The sequence below is a fragment of the Labrus mixtus genome, chromosome 4 (assembly GCF_963584025.1).
Source record: "Labrus mixtus chromosome 4, fLabMix1.1, whole genome shotgun sequence".
Classification (NCBI taxonomy): domain Eukaryota; kingdom Metazoa; phylum Chordata; class Actinopteri; order Labriformes; family Labridae; genus Labrus; species Labrus mixtus.
Window position 1 is genome coordinate 23,321,773 of NC_083615.1, and position 20,485 is coordinate 23,342,257.

The 20,485-nt window shown below is 43.2% G+C and overlaps 1 protein-coding gene across 3 annotated transcripts in view; it reads right to left on the reverse strand.

Annotated features, from left to right (window-relative positions):
* Positions 1-20,485, reverse strand: part of mob2a (MOB kinase activator 2a) — a 58,410-nt gene that overhangs the window by 27,233 nt on the left and 10,692 nt on the right. The window contains exon 1 of one of the 3 annotated variants that reach the window (XM_061036521.1): positions 8,011-8,448. The exons of 1 other annotated variant lie outside the window; for it this stretch is intronic. In XM_061036521.1, coding sequence (XP_060892504.1) covers positions 8,011-8,048 — 38 coding nt within the window. In that variant the 5' untranslated portion in view covers positions 8,049-8,448. Of the gene's footprint in view, positions 1-4,959; positions 5,321-8,010; positions 8,449-20,485 lie in introns of those variants that run through there. One more of the 3 variants, XM_061036522.1, reaches the window with a different exon arrangement.

Consider the following 20,485-nt stretch of genomic DNA (forward strand, 5'->3'; position numbering starts at 1 on the left):
TGTGTGACTCACTGATCAGAGCATGCTGTAGGCGGGATCCAGTGGTGCTTTTAAGGGATGAAAAATTACAATCTCTATGTAAAACAGTTGCCTTTCCCTTCTTTGATTGTTCCTGTCTAAATCTCATGTAAAGGCAGGACAGAATATCAATACAGTAATATATATTGACTTGTGTGATGCAATTATCAAATGTCTGGTGCCAAATATCAATATTTGCAATATGGCACTCTAAATAGCTTTCGTTAGCATTTTGACTCACTGCGTCACTACTCAATGACTCCTCACGATGATGCTTAAGACATGACTGAGGGCAACGAGAAAGGATGTTTGTTGGACAAATAAGAAGTTAAGAGAGGGATTAAAGAAGAAGAAAACAACAGGATAATGTCAGACAGCAGTGAAAATAAGTTAAGAAATGAAAAATGAGATGATAAGAGATGAAACTGTCACCAAATTGGTCCTGTGTGTTACCTCTTTAAGGGCAGTTTCTCTTCTTCAGTTGATCAGATATTGTGATGTATCATGAATCACTGTTTTGTGATATTATTATTATTATTATCATCATGGGCTGTCTATCACACATCGTGTTATGAACCCAGCACTTCCCATCCTTTCTCCAGTCTGTCGTTTGTAACAGGGACATGTCAAAAAGTACATAATTGAAACAAATGAAGAGGCATTGGCTGCCAAAGAATCTGTGTTTGAGTGTGTGTTTCAGTTTGAGTTAGAGGGCAGAAGAAATAAGGAGCGCTAACCTACACCCCCACTGCCGTCCCCGTTTAATAAGCAGCACCAGACTGCCCCTCCCTCTAACTCTCGCCTGGGACAAACTCCATAAACAGGAAGTGAGGCGCCCAGGCACTTCCTGTCTCCCTTCAAATGGGCCTCCTGTTCCCAGAGGCAGCACAGAGAAACCATGGGCTGCTGCTGCTGCAGGAACTACTACAAACAAACAGTTTCCCTGCCTGATGCCTTTACAGCCTATACACGCCTCCAGGCCCCTGTTGTTTTGGTACTGCACTCTTTTTTTTTCTGGCCACCTGAACTACCTACAAACTGAGCACCACACAATGAGGCCTTTTTCACAGGCCATTTGAGCCACCAAGCAGCTCTGAATGTTATCCATGCCTACAAGGCACCTGCTACCACACAGAGATGACTTGACATATTATGCTATGTGCACAACATGATGTGTTGCAGGAGGTAAGCCTTTTGCCTCTTCTTGTTTTAAATACTTATAAATAAACAAGTTGTGTCAGTATCTAAAGAGCTGCAAAGAAGTTTTTATTTAAGCGTGTGCCTGGCTGTGTGTCCGTCTCTGCTGACTGTGTGGATCTAAATGCGGAGGTGAGGTTAGTGCAAGGCCACCTCTTTCTCCTCCTCCTCCTCCTGAGCCAGCAGGACTAGGCTGCATACACACACAAAAAACACATGCATTGTCACTGTTATGTAACTGGCCCTGTGTGTGTGTGAGGTCTGCCCTCCACAGTGAACGGAGGGCAGGTGAAAGGCGAGAAGGACAGTCACTCAAGTCAGATCTAACAGACTTCTTTTATTTGCAATGACTGTCCCAGCACAAGAGTCAAATGTAACACACAACCTGACAGAGGATAATAGAAACACACACCTCAGGCAAGATTAATCTGATCTCTATTATAAAACAGAGGGAAAGGAATACCATATTCCCGTGTGCCTGATTTTAAAAGACATTTCTGAGAACTAGGGGAGCAATTTAAGAACAGATCAATGTGAGAAATAATTGATAGATTTTTAATGTTACCGATGAAAGTTTTCCTTATCCCTGATCATCAAAGTGCAGCACTTTAGTTGATGATGAATCCACTGAATCCCAAGGATTGATTCTGGACAGCATGCTCCATTTATTTTGTTAGTGTTTGAGAGGAGTGGTAAACAACAAACACAAGCACAGTCAGGGGTACAGTAGAACTGGATATACAAAATCTAAGTTAAGTCAATCTGTATTCTTCTGGAAATGATTGAAGTTTAATTATTACATTTATATCAAACCAGTATGACGAAGTAGTTGGCTATGTAGTGCAATAGTTGCAAGAGACAGCGCCATCCAATTTAGTCAACCGAAGCTTTCAACACATACGAATTCATGAGATGTCAACGTACTATATCGTTGCTGCAGCAGCCCGAATCTTTGAATAAGCTAACGTCAAAGTCCAGCGCATTTAAGTCCCAGTCAGTTCAGTTCCATCCCAGTGACAGACAGCTGTGAGAGGAGGGAGTCTGCTGGGCTGAGGGCACGGGAGAGCAGGGTTTTATTTGGTGTTGAATGGTGTCCTTGTTAAGCTAAACGTCTCAGCTCTGTGCAAGCAGCCAAAGATAGCTTAATGAGAGACATATGGAAAACAGTAGAGCCTGCTCCACTAATACAGCACACACAGTACGATGAGACACTCAGGACTATTGTTCCACACGCCAAACATTTTATATTCAAAAACTCATCCACCAAGAGAGAGAGAAAAAAACACACACACAAGCTTTTGTCATGTGATGGAGCCTGCAGGTCTGCTTTCCAGCAACATGTCAACATTAATACATCACGAATGGAACAGAAACTTTAAACCTCATAACTCAGAGGAAAGTTGGATTTCCTGTTTCATTTTGCAATCTTTTATGGAGAAATGACGGCCTGAAACGTTGACGGTACAGTAAAAGGAAACACACAAAAAAGGCACAAAATTAACAAAAGCTGGATGAGAACTTGACCCAGAACTGAACTCCATTGTGTGGTAGTTGTTGCCTCCGGACAGTTGTAATGAAGGAGAAAATTGCTTCAGTAAGATTGTATTTGTGAGTAAGAGAGACTACATGTGATAATGTAAGAGATTACAGTGATGTGATACTGAAATAACAGTGTTACACGGCTAACCACTGGAAGGTCAAACTACAAAGCTTTATAATGATAATGTATTTAAATGGAATCAAATTAGCCGCCCAAAGTGAGAAGACTCCTTTTCTGCGTACTTGCAAAGACAATATTGCTTAGTCACATCTGTAATATTTTAATAATCAAACTAGACAAACATGAGAGTTGTATCACTTTTATCTAAATCCTAGACTAAAAGTAAGACCATTCCTATTTGTTTACGGTTAATTTGATCTTATTGAAGTCCCCTGAGAGCAGGAGCACGGCTGTTAACTAGCTTACTACTTTTATATTCTAACTTCGTGGGGTTTTGCAACACAGAAACTATATTCATTGTATGTGTAAATGTCCTGGAAATAAAACCTGATTCTGATCAAGAAAAAGATTCTAAATAATAATGGTTTATGAGAGAAATAATGTGATGAGAGAATGATACCATGTATGATTCTGAAATACAGCAAAGTTATGTTTGAATTTTTTTTTAAAAAGGGTACCTGGCGCAATGTGTCCTGCTTAAATGGACATACTATAAATAATGAAATCTCTGCTCCTGGCTGTATATAAACATAAACCCAAAAAAAGCATATATCATAAGGCTTTAAAAAGGTATGGTGACTTTATGTCTTTGATGACACACCGTATATACCCTCCCTCATGATGAAAATCAGAGGTGACACTTATGGACGTAGAGCTGGCAACCAGTTTGTACTCCACACAATGCTACTGTTGAAAGCTGAAACACCAGAGCCTCAGGGACCGAGCGCTGGCCCTGACTGAGGTCAGCAAGGACCCGTTTGGATGGGTGTGCCTCAAAACACGCACATCAATCAAGCACTATAATATCACCAGCAAGCCTTGTGATTGGCTAACAGCAGAGGAAATGCTAAAAATAGAAGTGACGGCCCATTTTAGCTTAATGAGCCAATATGAGACATTAGCGCTCCATCCAGGCCCCACCCCTGCATCATTGACGTAAGTATTGCTGGCGTAAGCCGTACCTTTACAAGGCTTCTGTGTGTGTTTCAACAAAAGCCTACAGTATATCACACATGTGCAGATACATGACACACACATAACAGACAGGCTGCTATTCAAACCAAGAGAAGTGTAAACAAAGTTCTGAATCACACCGAGGCCTAATGTAATCCAGCTGTGCTGTGTGTGTCTGAGTTAAAGCTACAATTTTACCCTCACCATCAAAACGCTCCTCAGAGAACCAGAGAGTTATATTTAGACTTTATACAGCAGTGAAGCCAGGCTCAGGCAGGCTCACCCCACAACCACATGAGAGGGGAACCAGATCCTTTCTGCTCAGCCTGCAAGAGAGCTGAGGGACTAAATCAAATACCCTGTCATTCTCTGAGGCACAATAACCAGCTTGAAGAGTGCCAGAAAGTCCGTCAGACATCCCTGCCACATTGTAGTCTTTGCGGGTAAAGAGTTAATTCAGTTGATAACAAGCAGAAAAAGAGCAAAGTCTCTTGGGTCAGTGCTTTTGCAAACAACAAAAAACAAAAAAACAAAAAGGAAAGGACACATCTCTGCACCCCTGTGAAGGAACACTGTGTCCAAACAAACAGAGCCAAGCTGCCAAAAAGGGCACACAGAGGTGGACAAGTCTGACTTCTGGCCGGATATCATTTCTCTCCAACTAACCTCTCCTGCAAATAAACCCTGTAACCAGCAGCACCTAACTCGTCTTCCACTTGGTCAGCTATAGGAGACTGGCAAAGTGCCATCCCTGTCCCTCTCTCCTCTTCTGCCTCCTTCCCTCCCACAAGTCGAGGCACGCCGTGTGTCTGACTACAGCAGAATCTCTGCCTGCTACAGCAGCACTGTCCTCAAATGTCTCCTACAAAACCGCAGCAGCAAAACAGACAGACTGGATGAAATGGGGGAGGGAGAGGAGGAGGGGGAAGGATGCAGAAGTTAATGAAGGTCTGGTAATGTAAGCAGAAGTAAGCTGGGACAAAAGTGTGACGTAAACAACAACAATAAACAACAGCAGTAAAGGGGAAGTAAAGGTCAAAAAGGCATAAACGAGAGACTCGGTTAACTACCGATAGAAGAAGCAGTCACAGCACACCAGAACCCCCATCCGACCAGCGGTGACGCACTCTTCCTCCTTTTCACCTCCACGTCTCTGCTCCTTTCTTTCACAAAATCGTCTACAGGTGCAGCAGCTCCAGCATAGCACCTTATGTGATCGTACAGGAACGGCCTCGGACTTAACCGCAGGTCACGCAGGACGGACTGACTTTCCCACCCGGGACGTTTAGCAAATGCACCAAAAAAAAAAAAAAAAACACTTTCAAAACAAAAACAAAAAAAACATTCACGAGTCCAGACACACTTCTTAAAGCATGTTTCTCTTTCTCTCTCCTTTCCAACTACTGCAACTGCCTGCCTCACTTTCACACTCTTTGCTTGCGCTCTCTCTCTCCCTCCCTCTCTCTTGCTCGCTCTCTCTCTCTCTCGTTTGCGTTCACTAGCTGGCTCCCACTTGAAAGGCGGGAAGATTAGCTTTGCAAACAGAGTCCCATAAACAAACTGCTGACTGCTGGGCAGCACAGGGTGGACTGCAGGAGAGAGAGGGAGAGAGAGAGAGAGAGAGAGAGAGAGAGAGAGAGAGAGATGGACAGAGGGACAGAGAGAGACACAGCAAGAGAGAAAGAGAGGGGGGAGGGGCAGTCCCTGAGAGGCAGCCATCTCAGCCATCTGTATACATCCTAAACAAGGGCTAAACATCCTATGTCCACTAGTCCTTCACACAGACCAAACATACATCTGTTTGTGAAATCTGGGCTGCATTCAAACCTCTGTGGAAAGTTAATCATTGGAGTCTTTTTGTACTTTGCACATGAAGTGATATGTGACTTATTCAAAACAGCACATGGCTAATTGTCAACTCTTAAGTCCACACTGGGTGACTAATAAGAATGCATGGTTACATTTATACACACTTATGATATAATAGTGAATCTTCATTCACACAAATGATGCAGAGGTACTCGATGGGAGGGGCTAGCGCAGAGACCAGCCCCCAGGAAGCGAGCCAATCACTGCAGAGTGCCGTTGTTATCGTTAGGGCATTTAAGGTGAAGGACAGACTGATTCATGGCCCTCTTAACATCTCTCTCTCTCTCATCCCTGCATTTTACCAATAAAAGTGATCACTTCCCCTTTGTCCTCTGCTTTTTTACTTCACTCTATAATGATCAAAACAAACACACAGTTAGTTAAGCACACTCCCGAGGACTGCAGTGGCCAGGTGATGCTGTAATCGAAGGCTGCAGTGAGTGCTGCGCTGGGCTGACACAGGATTAAGCGGCCGTGACAAAGGAAGGAGACGCAGCTGAGGACTGGCTTCTCTATGTCAAACAGGCCAATGCTCGATTTTCAAAAGAGGAGACAAAGACACTGCTGCATAGTAAGCAAAAAGATTGAGATGACAGAGGCGCGGATGACAGTCAGAAATCAAAGAGCTTATTTCACGTAACCCTGCTGCACACTGCTTTGGATTACATCACAGGGTGATGCAGCGCCTCCTCCACTGCTTCTTTCTGAGATAAAAAGACGACAAAGACAAACTGCAGCAGAGCACTTTTACATCCAATGATGTCACCCCTCCTCCTTTTCCTCCTGCTCCTTCCATATCTCCTCCTCCTCCTCCTCCTCCCTGGAGGCCTGTCACCAGGAGCTGCAGTTATCAGACCTCCCCTTTCCAAGTTTAATTACCTCATCCCTCTCACCTGCACACATACAAGCAACAGAGCACGCATGTGACACCATGACACACGAAGAAGCAGTAACACACACTTCCTAAGAGAAAGTGGAGGAGGGGTTTACAAGCGATAACATCATTCTCGCGATTTCCCTCTGTGTGGTAAAGCGGGTGTTTGCCACTCATTAGCTCCCTTTGTGTTCGAGTACCTAAGAAACAGGATGTGGGTTTTTGTTTGTCTGTCAAGTACAGCGGAAGCCCATATGCCTTAAAACAAAGCGAAGGGGAAAAGGAGGGGCAGAGGAAAAGTGTGAGAAATGAAAGTGCAATTAAATCATCTGTCAGTTTGAATGATATGAACATGCTCTTGTGGCTTTGTGTAAGCTCTTGGTTGTTATCACGAAATCCAGACGAGCACTAAAAGCGGGACATCCGTTGTAACGGTCATGTGGGCTGGATTCTGTGTGCAGATGGCAGAAAGACAAACTGATTTTTTTTTTTTATAAACTTGTGACTTGTACTGAAAACACTATAAAAAGAGAGAGAGAGGCTGGACTACTGGGCAGAGGAAAGAACCATCTCATGACCGGGTTTTAGATATGCCAGGATGTGTGAACAGAGGCTTTTGCAATCATTTTGAGGGAAAGTGGGTTAGGGGGAACATCAGTCACACTGCTACAAACAAGTGAAGTTGCTAGGTGATGGGATGGCCATGAGGGGGTATTTCTGTGGAGGGGAAAGAGAGAAAGATAATGAGAGAGAGAGAGAGGGAAATGAAGAGAAAGGGGAGAGATCATTTAGCCTTTTCCTTAATAGAGGAGAGGAAACAAAAGAGAGTGACCACCCCCCTCTTAGAGCGAGACAAACAGGTTTCTCCCGATCCAGCTTCATAGAAGGAACACGTGGGCATCACACTGTTGAAATCTGGGAGCTTGAAAGTAATTGATACAATAACAGACTTATAACCTGTGTTTTGGTGTTTAACCCTAACCCCTAACCCATTTTGCTTTATATCTGTTTAAAAAAAAAGTTAACTTAATGCATATTTGCAGCTTTTAATACAAACAAATTCATAAAAATGACCTAAAAAGGCATCCAAAGAACTCGCCAAGAGCTCATGCGTGTGCAGAACATTTCAATAAAATGCTTTTACTGCAATAAAGCCTCCTATGATAAAAGACCTGCTGTGAGATATTCTATTATAGAAACAACATAGAGTGCAATAAAGAGAGTATAAAGTCACAGTGAGCCTCCATGGAGATAACACACAGAACATGAAGTAATTTATGAGCTCTCAGCATATGACAAATCCTCCCTCTGTACCTCCCTCCCTCCTTCTCAAATAGTTTGCACACTATGTTACCGCTACATTACAGCAGTCTCTTACCTATTTAGCGTATAGGACCCGTTCCTTTTAAACCTCATCCTGGACGACAGGAAGCGGATAAAGAAATCCAGAATTGACGGTTGTTTCAGCTTTTTTTGTCGCGCCCTGGAACAAACAAAACCCCGCCGTGTGTCTGTCTCTGTTTTCCCCTTCTGTGCACGGCTGCAGAGCCAACAGACGCGGAACAATAAAAAAAGGAGTTGCTCCTTGCAGCCCTCTCTCACTCCTCCAACACCTTTCTCTTTATCTTTCTATCGTTTCTTCCCAGACCTCCTCCGCCTTCTTCTCCCCCTCCTCCTCCTTCTCTGGTACCCCCCCTCGGTTAAGTTTCCGTGGGGCAGGGTTAACGAGTCTTCAGACTGCAGGCGTTTCGATTAAAACACACTAAAAAGAGCTCGCATCGTTCACATACTGGAGCGATGGAAGTTGGAAAAAAAAATCTAGTGTTTTTTTTTTTTTACACGGAGTCTGGTTGAGGCTTGGTCGGCTTTGTGTCCACAGCCGCGCTGACGTAAACCACCACGCTTTTACTCGCCACCGTAGAAAAAGAAAAAAAACATGTACAAAACTTGAACCTCGTCTTTTAATGTATCCACATCTTTATCACCTGCTCCGGTTCAGTTCGGCGTCATTAAACCGAACTAAAGCGACCTCTAAATACGGGGGGGAAAAAACAAAGCAGAGAGCTACAAGCCCGGCGGAACATTTATGAAAATGGTTATCGATGCGAGCCAGCTTCGTTCTTCCCATTCACGGTCCTGAGGAGGCTCTCGTGTTTCAACAGCGTTTCCTATCTGAGCTGCTATACATACACACACACATACACACACACACACACACACACACACACACACACATATTATTCCCCCCATATGCTGAACACAAACCAGACTCCACCAACACAACGCAACTCCTGTCAACGCCTGAAGAGTGAGACAGATTTAAGGCTAAGAATAGGGCTAAGGAGCCATTAATGCAATTTAAATCTAAAGAAGCCCTGCCTGGTGTGTGTGTGTGTGTGTGTGTGTGTGTGTGTGTGTGTGTGTGTGTGTGTGTGTGTGTGTGTGTGTGTGTGTGTGTGTGTGTGTGTCTTTCTAACAGACACAGATTCTCACTCTACAGGTCATGGCTTGTTGGTCAATATGCTTAGACTCAAAGAGCAGAATTGGGACTTTTAGAAAGGTATACACATCACTGACTTAAACAGCCTACATTTATTAACCGTAGATGGGTTTTAATACAGAAGAAATATAATAATTATATGTGAATGATACTTATGACACTTTAACATTGTTGAATTTGAACTGCTAATAAATGTGTCCACTAAATGCCAAATACCGCCAATGAACTCCTGACCTCAAACCAGGTGCTGCTGCAAGAACAATGACCAAGTGACCAAAAACAATGAGACACAATCACTGCTGGATAATGAGTCATATGTACGCTATGCAGCTTTTTCAGCATCCTCTGTTAAAAAACCCCCCCCCAGCAATAGTTGACGACAAAATGGTTTGTGCATGGGACTGTGAAGGAAATGACAGGTGTGATAACCCAAAGTGTCTTTGAGCAGACACAGAGGTGACACTGGAATTGCTTTACAATGATAAAGCGTGATCTTTATCACCTTCCTCCAGCCATCAGCCTCAAGTGTTTACAGATGCCCTGAGGGAACTGTACAATCCTGAATCAGTGTTTGTGTGTGCATGTGCGCATGTGCTCGTGTGTGCGTGACTACATGTGCTGAGGTGAGGCAAAGCTCTTGTTTTGTCAAGCTTGGATTTGGATTGTTATGGAGACAAAAGTTATTGCAGCGTAGAAAAGATGGATGGGCTAGATGGAGAGAATGACATAGTGCCAGACCACAAATAGAAATACCAGATGTGCTGCTCTTACATCCAAATGAGGAAACATATGGGGTGTGGGGAGGGGGGGGCGCAAGGGTCTCCAACTGGATTCAAATCCAGGCTAATGTTTAGGTCTACATGCTATGCTTAGGAAACTTCTACTAGTTTAGTCATCCTAAAAATACAATTTTTAAAACTATACTGGGGGGGGGGGGGGCATTTTTCCAATTTTCATCTCAAAGCTACAAACTATAAATTATTTCCCAGAACATCAAGACAGAGATTAATTAAAGGGCATTTCCACATCATCTCAGAGCATATGTTCTGTTAAAAGAGTCCTGTGCACCATGGCCACTGAAAACTCTCTAATAATAATATAAAATGTCTCATTAACTTTAGTGAGTATACGTCTTGAGGGATTAAAGCATGGAAAAGTACTAACTGATAAATTCAGGAGTGCGGTAAGTTTAAAGGCATCCAGGGTAACATTACATCACGGGAGTGTGGTGCAGTCTGATACTGTGTGTGTGTGTGTGATTCTTATATTTCCCCAAAAGCACTCAGTGTTTGTTTCAATAGCTCTGAGCTCGTTTATTACAGTAAGAGCATCCTGGCATTAAAACTGCTGATCAATGGCACTAACAGCACTGCTGCTGCTGCTGCTGCTGCTGCTGCTGCTGCTGCTGCTGCTGCTGCTCAGTCACTGCAGAGTTACACAACAGCCACACAAGAGAGGAGAAGAGCCGGAGGAGGAGGAGGATGAAGATGATGGGAGGCAGGAGGAGGACTTCGGAGGGGATGGGACAGAGAAGACTTCAGGTTTCAAAAGAAAAGAGTGTGAAGCCTGCAGATCACAGAGGCACAATCAGCTTGAGCTTTATTGATGCTGCTCCAAAACAGCCCCCCCCCCCTCCTCCTTTTCTCTCCTCCTCCTATTCACTCTCAATCCATTCCTCCTTCCTGCACTTATTCACCGCCTGCACCTCAACTACCCTTGATTTTATTGCTCCTTTCTGGAGCCTCCTTCATTAAGCTGATTTGAGCTTTCTCTTTTGCAGTCCTTAATTCTATACAGGCCTGTTTTGCATTCATCGCTCCCTCGCATCATGAGCCTCTTTTTCCTGCTTTCTGTCCGTCCAGCTCAGTTCTCCCCTCCCCGCATTCCTCCTCCTGGTGCATGTTGTCCAAGAATGATGTGAACTTTGTGTATGTGTCCATGCATACTAATGGATTGAAAGATGCTGCATTGTCTTTATATTCTGAGAAGGAAGATGAGTTTCTCTGAAGGTGCTAAAATTTATGATACAATTTTAAAAAGCTTCACCAGTCTTTACTCTGCCTTTGTCCAATGGACAGAGAAGCTTCCAGAAAACAGTTACTGTTGCTGGCTGCGGTGCAGCTGTGGAATAGCCCTGGCCCCTTTACTCGTATAGGCTTTCCAGGAATACGCTTCACAAGAGGCAAACACTGGAACACACACACACACACACACACACACACACACACACACACACACACACACACACACACACACACACACACACACACACACACACACACACACACACACACACACACACACACACACACACACACACACACACACACACACACACACACACACACACACACACACACACACACACACACACACACACACACACACACACACACACACACACACACACACACACACACACACACACACACACACACACACACACACACACACACACACACACACACACACACACACAATCAACTTGAGTGCATGCATGATAGAGAGCTTTAAGGTGACCATGTCAGGGCTTTTACCAAGTTCTTGAGAACAGAGGTGATACTGACAGAAAGCACATACACCTTCAGTGTTATGCAGAAAAAAAGATACATCTTACAAAACCACTAGTGTGAGTGTGTGTGTGTGTGTGTGTGTGTGTGTGTGTGTGTGTGTGTGTGTGTGTGTGTGTGTGTGTGTGTGTGTGTGTGTGTGTGTGTGTCTGTTACGCAATGTATGTCCACAGGGTCCTGCTGCCAATAGCTTACTGTTCCTGTCACTCCCACTCCCTAAATATGTTTCAGCACAAACAAACACACACACACAGATCTCAGTTAGAGGTATATGTGAGCTGGAGTCAGGCCAAGGTGAGCAGTATAAAAGAGCCTATATATACAGCCAGGCAGGGCGACGCCAGGAGCCTGTCTGTTCGGTCTCTCACATACAGCCAATCCAATAGTGATAGTCACCTCTAGAACTCACCTTAAAATTAACTCAGTATAGAGGCTTATGGGAGTTGAAATGCAAAGAACTTGGGGAAATAACAGTGTTGTTGACATTTCCTCAAATGTCCTGTGAATGCCCTCTAAAGTCAAATGTTACGTCTGGGTGTTTCTGTGCTCTACCCCAAAATCAGTTTTATCGTTCCATATCTAAACAGCTTAGGTTTCCCTTCAAATTCCAGGAAATGAAATGCAACCTTACCCATGAACTGATCATGAGGAAAGCATCCGGAGAATTTGAAGCTCAGCACCAGCATCAGAAAACTATTTTTCTTGGGAGAGGAAAAAGTACAAATTGTTTTTAAATTTCCATCACTTTGTGCCACTACACAAACCTTATGATGAGAGGGTACTGGCCATTACTGAGGCAACTCAATCACTTCAGAGCTGAAATAATTGGTTGACAATACAATAATTCAGTTAACACATGATTAATCAGCAAACTATTTTGATATCTGATGTATTATTGAAGTGATAATTTGAAAGTAAATGCCCCTGATGTACTTTATTCCAGCCTCTCTGCACTGGATATTTGCTGGTTTCTGAGTTTTCTCTGATTATTATTTGTACATCTTTGGGCTCTGGATTGTCTGTCAGAACACCAAGGTGACATTTGAAGAGGCTACCCTGGACAGACTGGATACTTTACCTACATGTTTCTCCATCTACTGACATTTTAAAGAAACAAATCTCAAAGTAAAGTCTTTTTTTTTTTTTAATTCATTTTATTAAAAGACTTTTTTTTTCGTGTGTTATTTTTATTGTGTCTTTAGACTCTCTATATTAAGAATAAAAAGCCCCACAAACAAGAGTCTTATCCGTCGTTTCAAAGTATTCAGTCAAAGAAACATCAAGGCACCTCCCCCAAACACATAAAGTAAAAGTGCTAAGCTTTACTTAAGAGTACAGGAGGAGCGCAGTGTTTCATTGTCATCTTAAAACATATCAAACTACTTTTCTTTGACACTCTTCTGTTAAAAACTTGATAACTTTAGATTGCGCAAGACTCCTCTCATGCATTCATGAATATCCAGTCTAGGGGTCGTCCGATATTGGTTTTACTGGGCCCATACCGATACCAAATATTATTAGTTCATGAGACTGATAACAGATATTTGGAACCGATATACATATACTTTAAAAACCAAAAAGCTTTCGGCCAAAATGTATAATTTGAAATCTAACTGTTTAAATGCTCAACTGGAGACTCTCCTCCTGCTCCAGGCTGCTCTCGTCTCTGTGCATGTCAGTGGCACACAGGCTTCAGTGTTGATTGGCCATCGAATTAAGTCTAGCCAATGAGATAGTGTTGTGGGCAGGACATTGGGTGAGAGAGTGGTGAGCAAAAACAGACCAAGAGGGAAAGACACACCTGCACCTGAGCCAAACTAGCACACTTTCTTTTATTAATTAATTTTATCCGCAATCTGTAAAATAAAAAGCAGATACAGATAATCGGCCAGGTTGATAATCGGTCGACCCTTAATCCGGTCATTTCACTTGGACTGATTGAAGATCGGCAATGGCCCCTTTATTTACCAAGCATTTCATTTTGTAGTTAGCAGCGGGATATTAAAACCTTTTCAACACTAAAAATAAGTCACCTGCCCTGCCTTCAAAATCAAGTATTGTATTTTTTAAACTGTTTACAACATCTGTCCTGCCATAGCTGACTCATGACTCACTGGACTCTCCTTCCAAACTGAAGGTGAAGTACTGATACAAGGAGCTGCAGAGGACAGTGGGACTATGACGCCACCTAGTGTTAAGCAGAAATATTACACCTCTCAGCATCTCTCATGCTCTCATTCTTCCTCTGGGCCTGAGGTGCAGTGATGAGAGAAAACAGGCAGAGGTGGAGGCAGGCGCTGAGGTCCTGTTTACTGGTATGCATTCTGGTATTGCTGGCATGTGAACAAAGGCTCTGCAGAGGCGATGGAGGGGAGGAGGTGAAGAAAGAACATCAAAAAACAAAAGATAATGAAAGGAAGGAGAAGGAGAGCAGCACTAATGCCTCAGTGACATCTGGTATTGCTGGTATGTGAAAAATATGGAGGGCTTGAGATGACTGGAAGGAGAGGTAAGGCCTTCAAGGGTAGCATAAAAACCACTAGAGCTTTTTGGCTCTTTGAGTAAATATTAGATCCTAAAAATAGAATAAGAAGCTTCTGGGCTTCTTCCTCAAAGAATATGTCCAATGAAGGAAAATGTTCACATTGGTTTACAATTTTAAAATCACAAGAGGAGAGGTTGAGATGATGACAGAATCCATCAATGTTTCTTAAAGATCGGATGAAAACAACACGCGACTGCCATCAAGTCACAACTTGAATATCTAAACAGTCAGGCCTGTTTTCTTAAAGAAATCACCCCATGACATTAACTTGACTATATAAAGGACTAAAAAGAATCAAAGAGCAAGCCTGAGCACAGAGAAGAACAGAACTATTGATCCGTGTCTGCCTCAGGCTGCGGATGGACTGGTATTGCTGGTTTAATACTGCAGCTACTTGATACGGTCATGTTGGACTAGAGCTGATAGAGCCTGATGCATGCTGGGAAGGCCTGCAAGCCATGATTATGCAACAACAAGATCTGATTTCATGCTCAATGGATCATTCTCTCTCACTCTTACTCTTCCTCTCTTTTTCAAAACTCTTTCTTATACTCTCTTGTTCTTTATGCCATCACTGATCCCTGTCCATCTACCGGCTCCTTCATCTCTTTCCTTTTGTTATCTCAACAGTTAACTTATATGACCTGCTCAAAGTTAACATGATTGACCAAACAAAGTTCCCCACGGCTGAAAGGTAAGATTTTTTTCCCCCCAGATGCCAGCTCATATACCCAGGACCGTCACAACTACTGGAACCGTGCTGCCCTCTTGTGTTAAAAATCCCTACTACATCCAAATTCTGTTCAAAGCAGTGATATTCCTCTTCCTGATCTTAAGTGATGGTTGAGTTGAGTTTTGTTAGGTTTTTTTTTTTGCATTGGGCAGAGAGGTTAACAATAATGGAGCAACAGAGACTGAGGAAAAAAACGTATGTTGCTTTCACAGTTCATAACAAAGCTACAAAATGACATCAGGACATTAACTTCAAGGGCGTTTTAATAACTTTGAAGGTCATTTTAATTAGATTTTGTTCATAAGGATCCCCATCAGCTTCCTAATCAACTATTAAAAAAAGCAGTGTTGATGTGACCCTACATGCTCTGTATAACCAATCACTGTCAGTTCCACCTTTCACATCTCTCGTATGTGTCTCTAAGTGGCTCAGCCGGCTCCTGTCAGCCTCAGCTCTCTCTCTGCTCACTCCGTTTAATGTATGCAAATCTCCCGACTCGTGCTTGTGCGAAAACACCACAGAGAGGGTGTGTCACACCCATGGAGCTTGTCCCGGCAGCTCTGAGCTGATGCTGGAGAAAAAGGCCTCACCCAGGCAGGTATACTAATCCATGCACTAGAGACAGCTCTTTATACTTCTATGGAATATGCATACACGTACACACAAACACACACAGCTTAAATGTGCACTCCACTGCTGCCAGCCGTTACACAACAGCTGGCATGTGTAGTAGAGTGAGTAAGAGTGTGCATCCTTACTCACTCCGTAAGTGAACTCTGACCACCTTTGACCACAGCAGCTCACCTCTCTACTGCTTGAGATGCACAGCAGACAGAGAACTCTAATATACCAGCTTCAGTGAAGGTTTCACCTTTAAATAAGAAAAGAAGAAGTAATATGGCTCATAATGTTTCTGGATAGAGAATAAAAGTACAAGGAAATATTCACTTTAAATCCTAATCACTTCATTGTGATGGGGATTTTTCCTGGCATTCTTCTTTATTTCCCACTTCCCCACACTAAGTAATGATTAAATATAAAATTTGGAAGAGGATACATATGCTAATTAGCAGAATTCACACAGAGTGGTTATCACTGACAGCAAAGGGGACATGTCAACCAGCGAGCTGCAGAAAGCCCAAAGACAGACAAAGACACATACAGTTAGAGACAGAGCTCACGTTTCTGCTCTCTGATAAACCACGCACAGTGACAGACACCCAGCCGGAGCATGCATGGGGAAAGCAGCACTTCCTGTGTTTGTGCACCTTGCTGTTTGCTTTCCCTTCAGCTCAACGAGTGACGAGGACTTCCTGCGAGCTCCTGCTTAAGACTCCCTTGCCCAGACGGCGGGGCAGAACAATGAGGAGGAAAAGGAGAGCATGTTACAGTAAAGGGTGCGGCAGAGAGGGAGAAAAATGCATAACGCACATAGACGAGGGGCAGACACGAGGCTTTATGCAAACAGAGGAAAGGATACAGGTGTTCATGAGGACACACACCCAGGCCAGACAGGCAAATATGCAGGCAGAGCACAAACTGTGATAACGAAAAATACAAAAAAGGGGAAGGTCGGAACAAAAAAAGGAGACTTATGACCAGCGAAATGTTATTTTGCATCATTCAGGAAGCTTCAAACACCAAACCTCGCTTAAAATAATCAAACTCAGCACGACATGGCTAAAATTGCTGTCACACAACAGTCACCTTAACCATGTGATCCTCTGTGATTATAAGAAACGTCCCCCCTCGCCACATTAACTCACCAGAGCGTACCAAAAAAACCCTGACCTACAGTTCCTCCATGAGAGGAAACGGATGTGGGGTGTCTCTCGCTCTTTTTCTCTCACTCACAGAAGCAAAAAGATCAGACTGACACATTGAGGGAAGGTTAGCGACAGACGCAGCCCAAACAGAGGATATCCAGCACCTCAGTTTGAACACGTTGAACTTCAGTCACCGCCATAGAGAGACGCTATTTCTATCCGTCCTCTGGCTTTTTAATTAGAGTCAGGAAGGTCACGAGTGTTGAATGTGTTACAAGGAAATCAGGCGTTTTCCATGAAAGATGGGAGTCAGTTGCATTGTCGGTAATGTAGGATACAGTGTTGTTAGAACTTGATACTTACAGTGGACTTATATCGGATTAAATCATATTTGAAAAAACATTTTCAAAAGTGCTTTACTTTAGGTCACATATTGTATAAATGTATTTTTTTGTATTTGATTATCTATAGTTTTTCTGTTCCTTTGGTTAGCCAGCTGACGATAAAAAAATAAATGAGACAGTAGGGTAGACAAGCATCAAGGGCTGAGGCTAAACCCAAGCCTCAGTCCTTGATGAGGCACCCCAAACTTAAGGAATTTCACAAATTGTATGGCTTCCTGATTGGATTATCTCTATTGTTTCCAGGTGCGGTTCAGAGTGATGTCAGTCAATATTTCAAGCTAAAACAACTGATTTGATTAACTGTTAGATACTGCTAGACATTGGTTAATTGTCGTGGTTGAATCTGCTCACACACTGCTCACACACTGACAGTCCACCTGTGGGACGTCCATGCTCAATTGTAAATGGGCATGTGTAATATCATTAAGGACAGAACAGGGGGTGTGTTCGAATTGTCCCTCCTATCTCCTTTTACTATCCACTTTACCTTAACCCCGGGGAAAACGTCATGAGGTTAAGGAAAGATGTTAGGAGAATTCATAAAGGACTTAGGGAAAGGTGATCTTGTTGCTCTGACAATCCGACCACATTTCCCCTAGGCGACGTCATTAAATGCGACGTGGGTCCGCCGTGTTGAAACTACAATGTTCCGAAAATGGACTACTAAAAGTGCATCTAAAAAACTTTCCCCTGTGCCTTCTTGCCGGTGAAATAATCCTAATCACCACAAGGTTGGGATTGAAATAAAAGAAATATAGACCACCAGGCTACAAGTAACAGAAGTGTAACCATCAGCTTCCTGTCCACTCATTCTTAAGTGAATGAAATACGTTGAATAAAACATCATCTGTGTCACTTTACGATCATCGTTCATTTCCGTGAACTGTTGGATGCGCAACTCGCTTTAAATGTTGCGGCCTCAAGGAATTGTGGGGCGGCATATCTCATCTCCTTTTGTAAAGGATGGTCCGGCGTATCCTATGCTAAAGGAGGTTATAAAGGAAGCATTGACCCGCCTTTCCTTAACTTTTAGAGAATTCGAACGGCTCTTATCATGGCCGCCACTTAAATGCTTCCAGGTCATTTCACTCAGTTAGGAACCTTCCTAAGCAAAAATGACAATTCGAACGCACCCAGGGTCTCTACAGCCACAGTCACCACACCACACATGTATTATTTTAAGTATTTTATCTTTTCAGGAAAACCTGAAGAACCTTACGGTAAAGGTGATGAATCTCAATAACGTTTGTTTGATCAAATCAAAGTATGTTTGCTATCAGAAGTTGCCACATTATAGCAGCTCTGTTGTGATTCCTTGGTGTTCCCTTAAAAAATGAAGTCCCTCGCTGTATGAATCTCTCCCCAGCAACACACATGAAACTCCAGAGGAGTATAAAAAGGCCTTTCAACTGCTCTTTTAAATAGATAAGTGATGACATGTGGTGCATTAGTAATGTGGATATAACCAGTCCTAGCTCAGGGCTCTGATGTTGCAACACTGTGTGTGACAATGACAAGTACTGACTTGTATAATTATTAGACAACACAGAGAAGGTTGTTGGCCTCTTCTCAAAGAGACACACTTAACCAAAATGGGACAGCTACAGGGAGGACCTGAGGATGAGGATGAAGAGAAGGGAAGATAAAGTGAAACTGCACACACAAAAAAACAGAGGTCAGGAGTCACCACTCACTGCACAGATCTCTTTCCTCCATCACTCTTTATGTAGGCTAATCTCTTCCATCTCACCTCCCTGAGCTGGCCGTCTCACTTAGCCTCATTTAACCAGCTAACGACCGGTAATAATTCACACTCCTCTCACCTCTAATCTGTAGAGCCTGTTCTGCTGTGCTCCCCTCCCTTTGATATATGACTCAGTTCGCTCCAGCTTCCAGTGTGAGCAGCTACTGTAGGAAGAAAACCTCTGAGGGGAATACGGGCCAGACAGCCAGCAGAAAACACGGCCAGGTAGAACAAAAACACCGAGGTAAAAGGATGAAAGTAGAAACAGACCCAGACCTCACATTTTCATGGCGTGAGCTCATTTTCTTTTCTTCTTCTTTTTTTTTTAACTCTATGGTCTAATGACTTGTTCTTGCTCAGTCAGAAATTCAGGATATGAAAAAGCATAACCTCTCAAATCCAGTCCAAACTAGGAGAACTGTAGTTTCCGCATAGTCAGCGTCTAAGTCTGTCCATCACAAATTATTTATAAAAACAAATTCATCTTATTTCATCATCTGAAAAGAAGAATAAAGGCGAAACAGAGAGACACAGTTTGTCCCTCACATACACATCTTGTGCTTAACAGTGAAACGTTTAAAGGTTGAGAGCTTGAGTTGGATGTGATGGTGGGAATTCCTTCCTTCTCACTGGCTTCCTGGATTTAACTGAGTCAAAGTGAGCTGCTGACCTCGCTCCCACGCTCATAACACTACCCACAATACCCTATGTTCTCAGCACACTTTAGCACAGCTAGCTTCTGACCTAGCTTCTAATGCAGCCACACTATTGGCTACCCAGCGCAGAGTCCACCGATGATCAAACCGCTTTGAGGAAGGTACCGTTAAGCAGTTCTAAGGCTGGAGAAAAGATAGCCGCCCTCACATCCGGCCCGGCAGCTGTGTGTGCAAGATCTAGACTGTGTTATGATGACGTGAAGAGCAATGTGTGCGTTTGTTGTTTGAACAGGACAGCAAACGGACGGAGCATGTTCCCCAGTGTGGCCCTCCGTAAGCCCTCAGTCACTCAGACTTATCCGTGTTTACAGACACACACTCCCTAATGGGGATATCAGAGAGGCCTCACAGGGGTCAAATCCTCTGCTGTGTGTCATGCCTTTTTAAGTTTTGTGTGCAGCCTTGAGCTGTTCAGCCTCACTCCTGGCAGGCCCGGTCAGCAGCTCCTCAACAGCGACCCAAACCAAGCAGCGGAAATCAGCCGACCCAGAATGTCAGCTCCCTCTCTGTTATCACTTTGCCTTTAATCAAAGTCAAACTGAACACTAACATTTCTCCTTTCCTCCTCCTCCTCTCCCTCAACATCCTTTTTTGGATATAAATCTCATGGAGCTTGTTTGTGGCCCTTAACACACATTAATGTTTAGTAGTGAGCCTGTGTCAGATCTACAAGTGTAAAGACAATGTATTCTTCAAGCTGCTTAAGCAATACCTGTTGGGAAATCATTTAAATCTATAACTCTGAAGAGCTGCTGTTTTTTTTGTTTTTTTTGCAGTTTGAACCGGTTTGAAACCTCTTAACTAATTCTGGGTGTTGGTTTGATCAACTTAACGGAAATTACCTTCTGAAAAGAAAGGTCGCAACTTGTTTAACG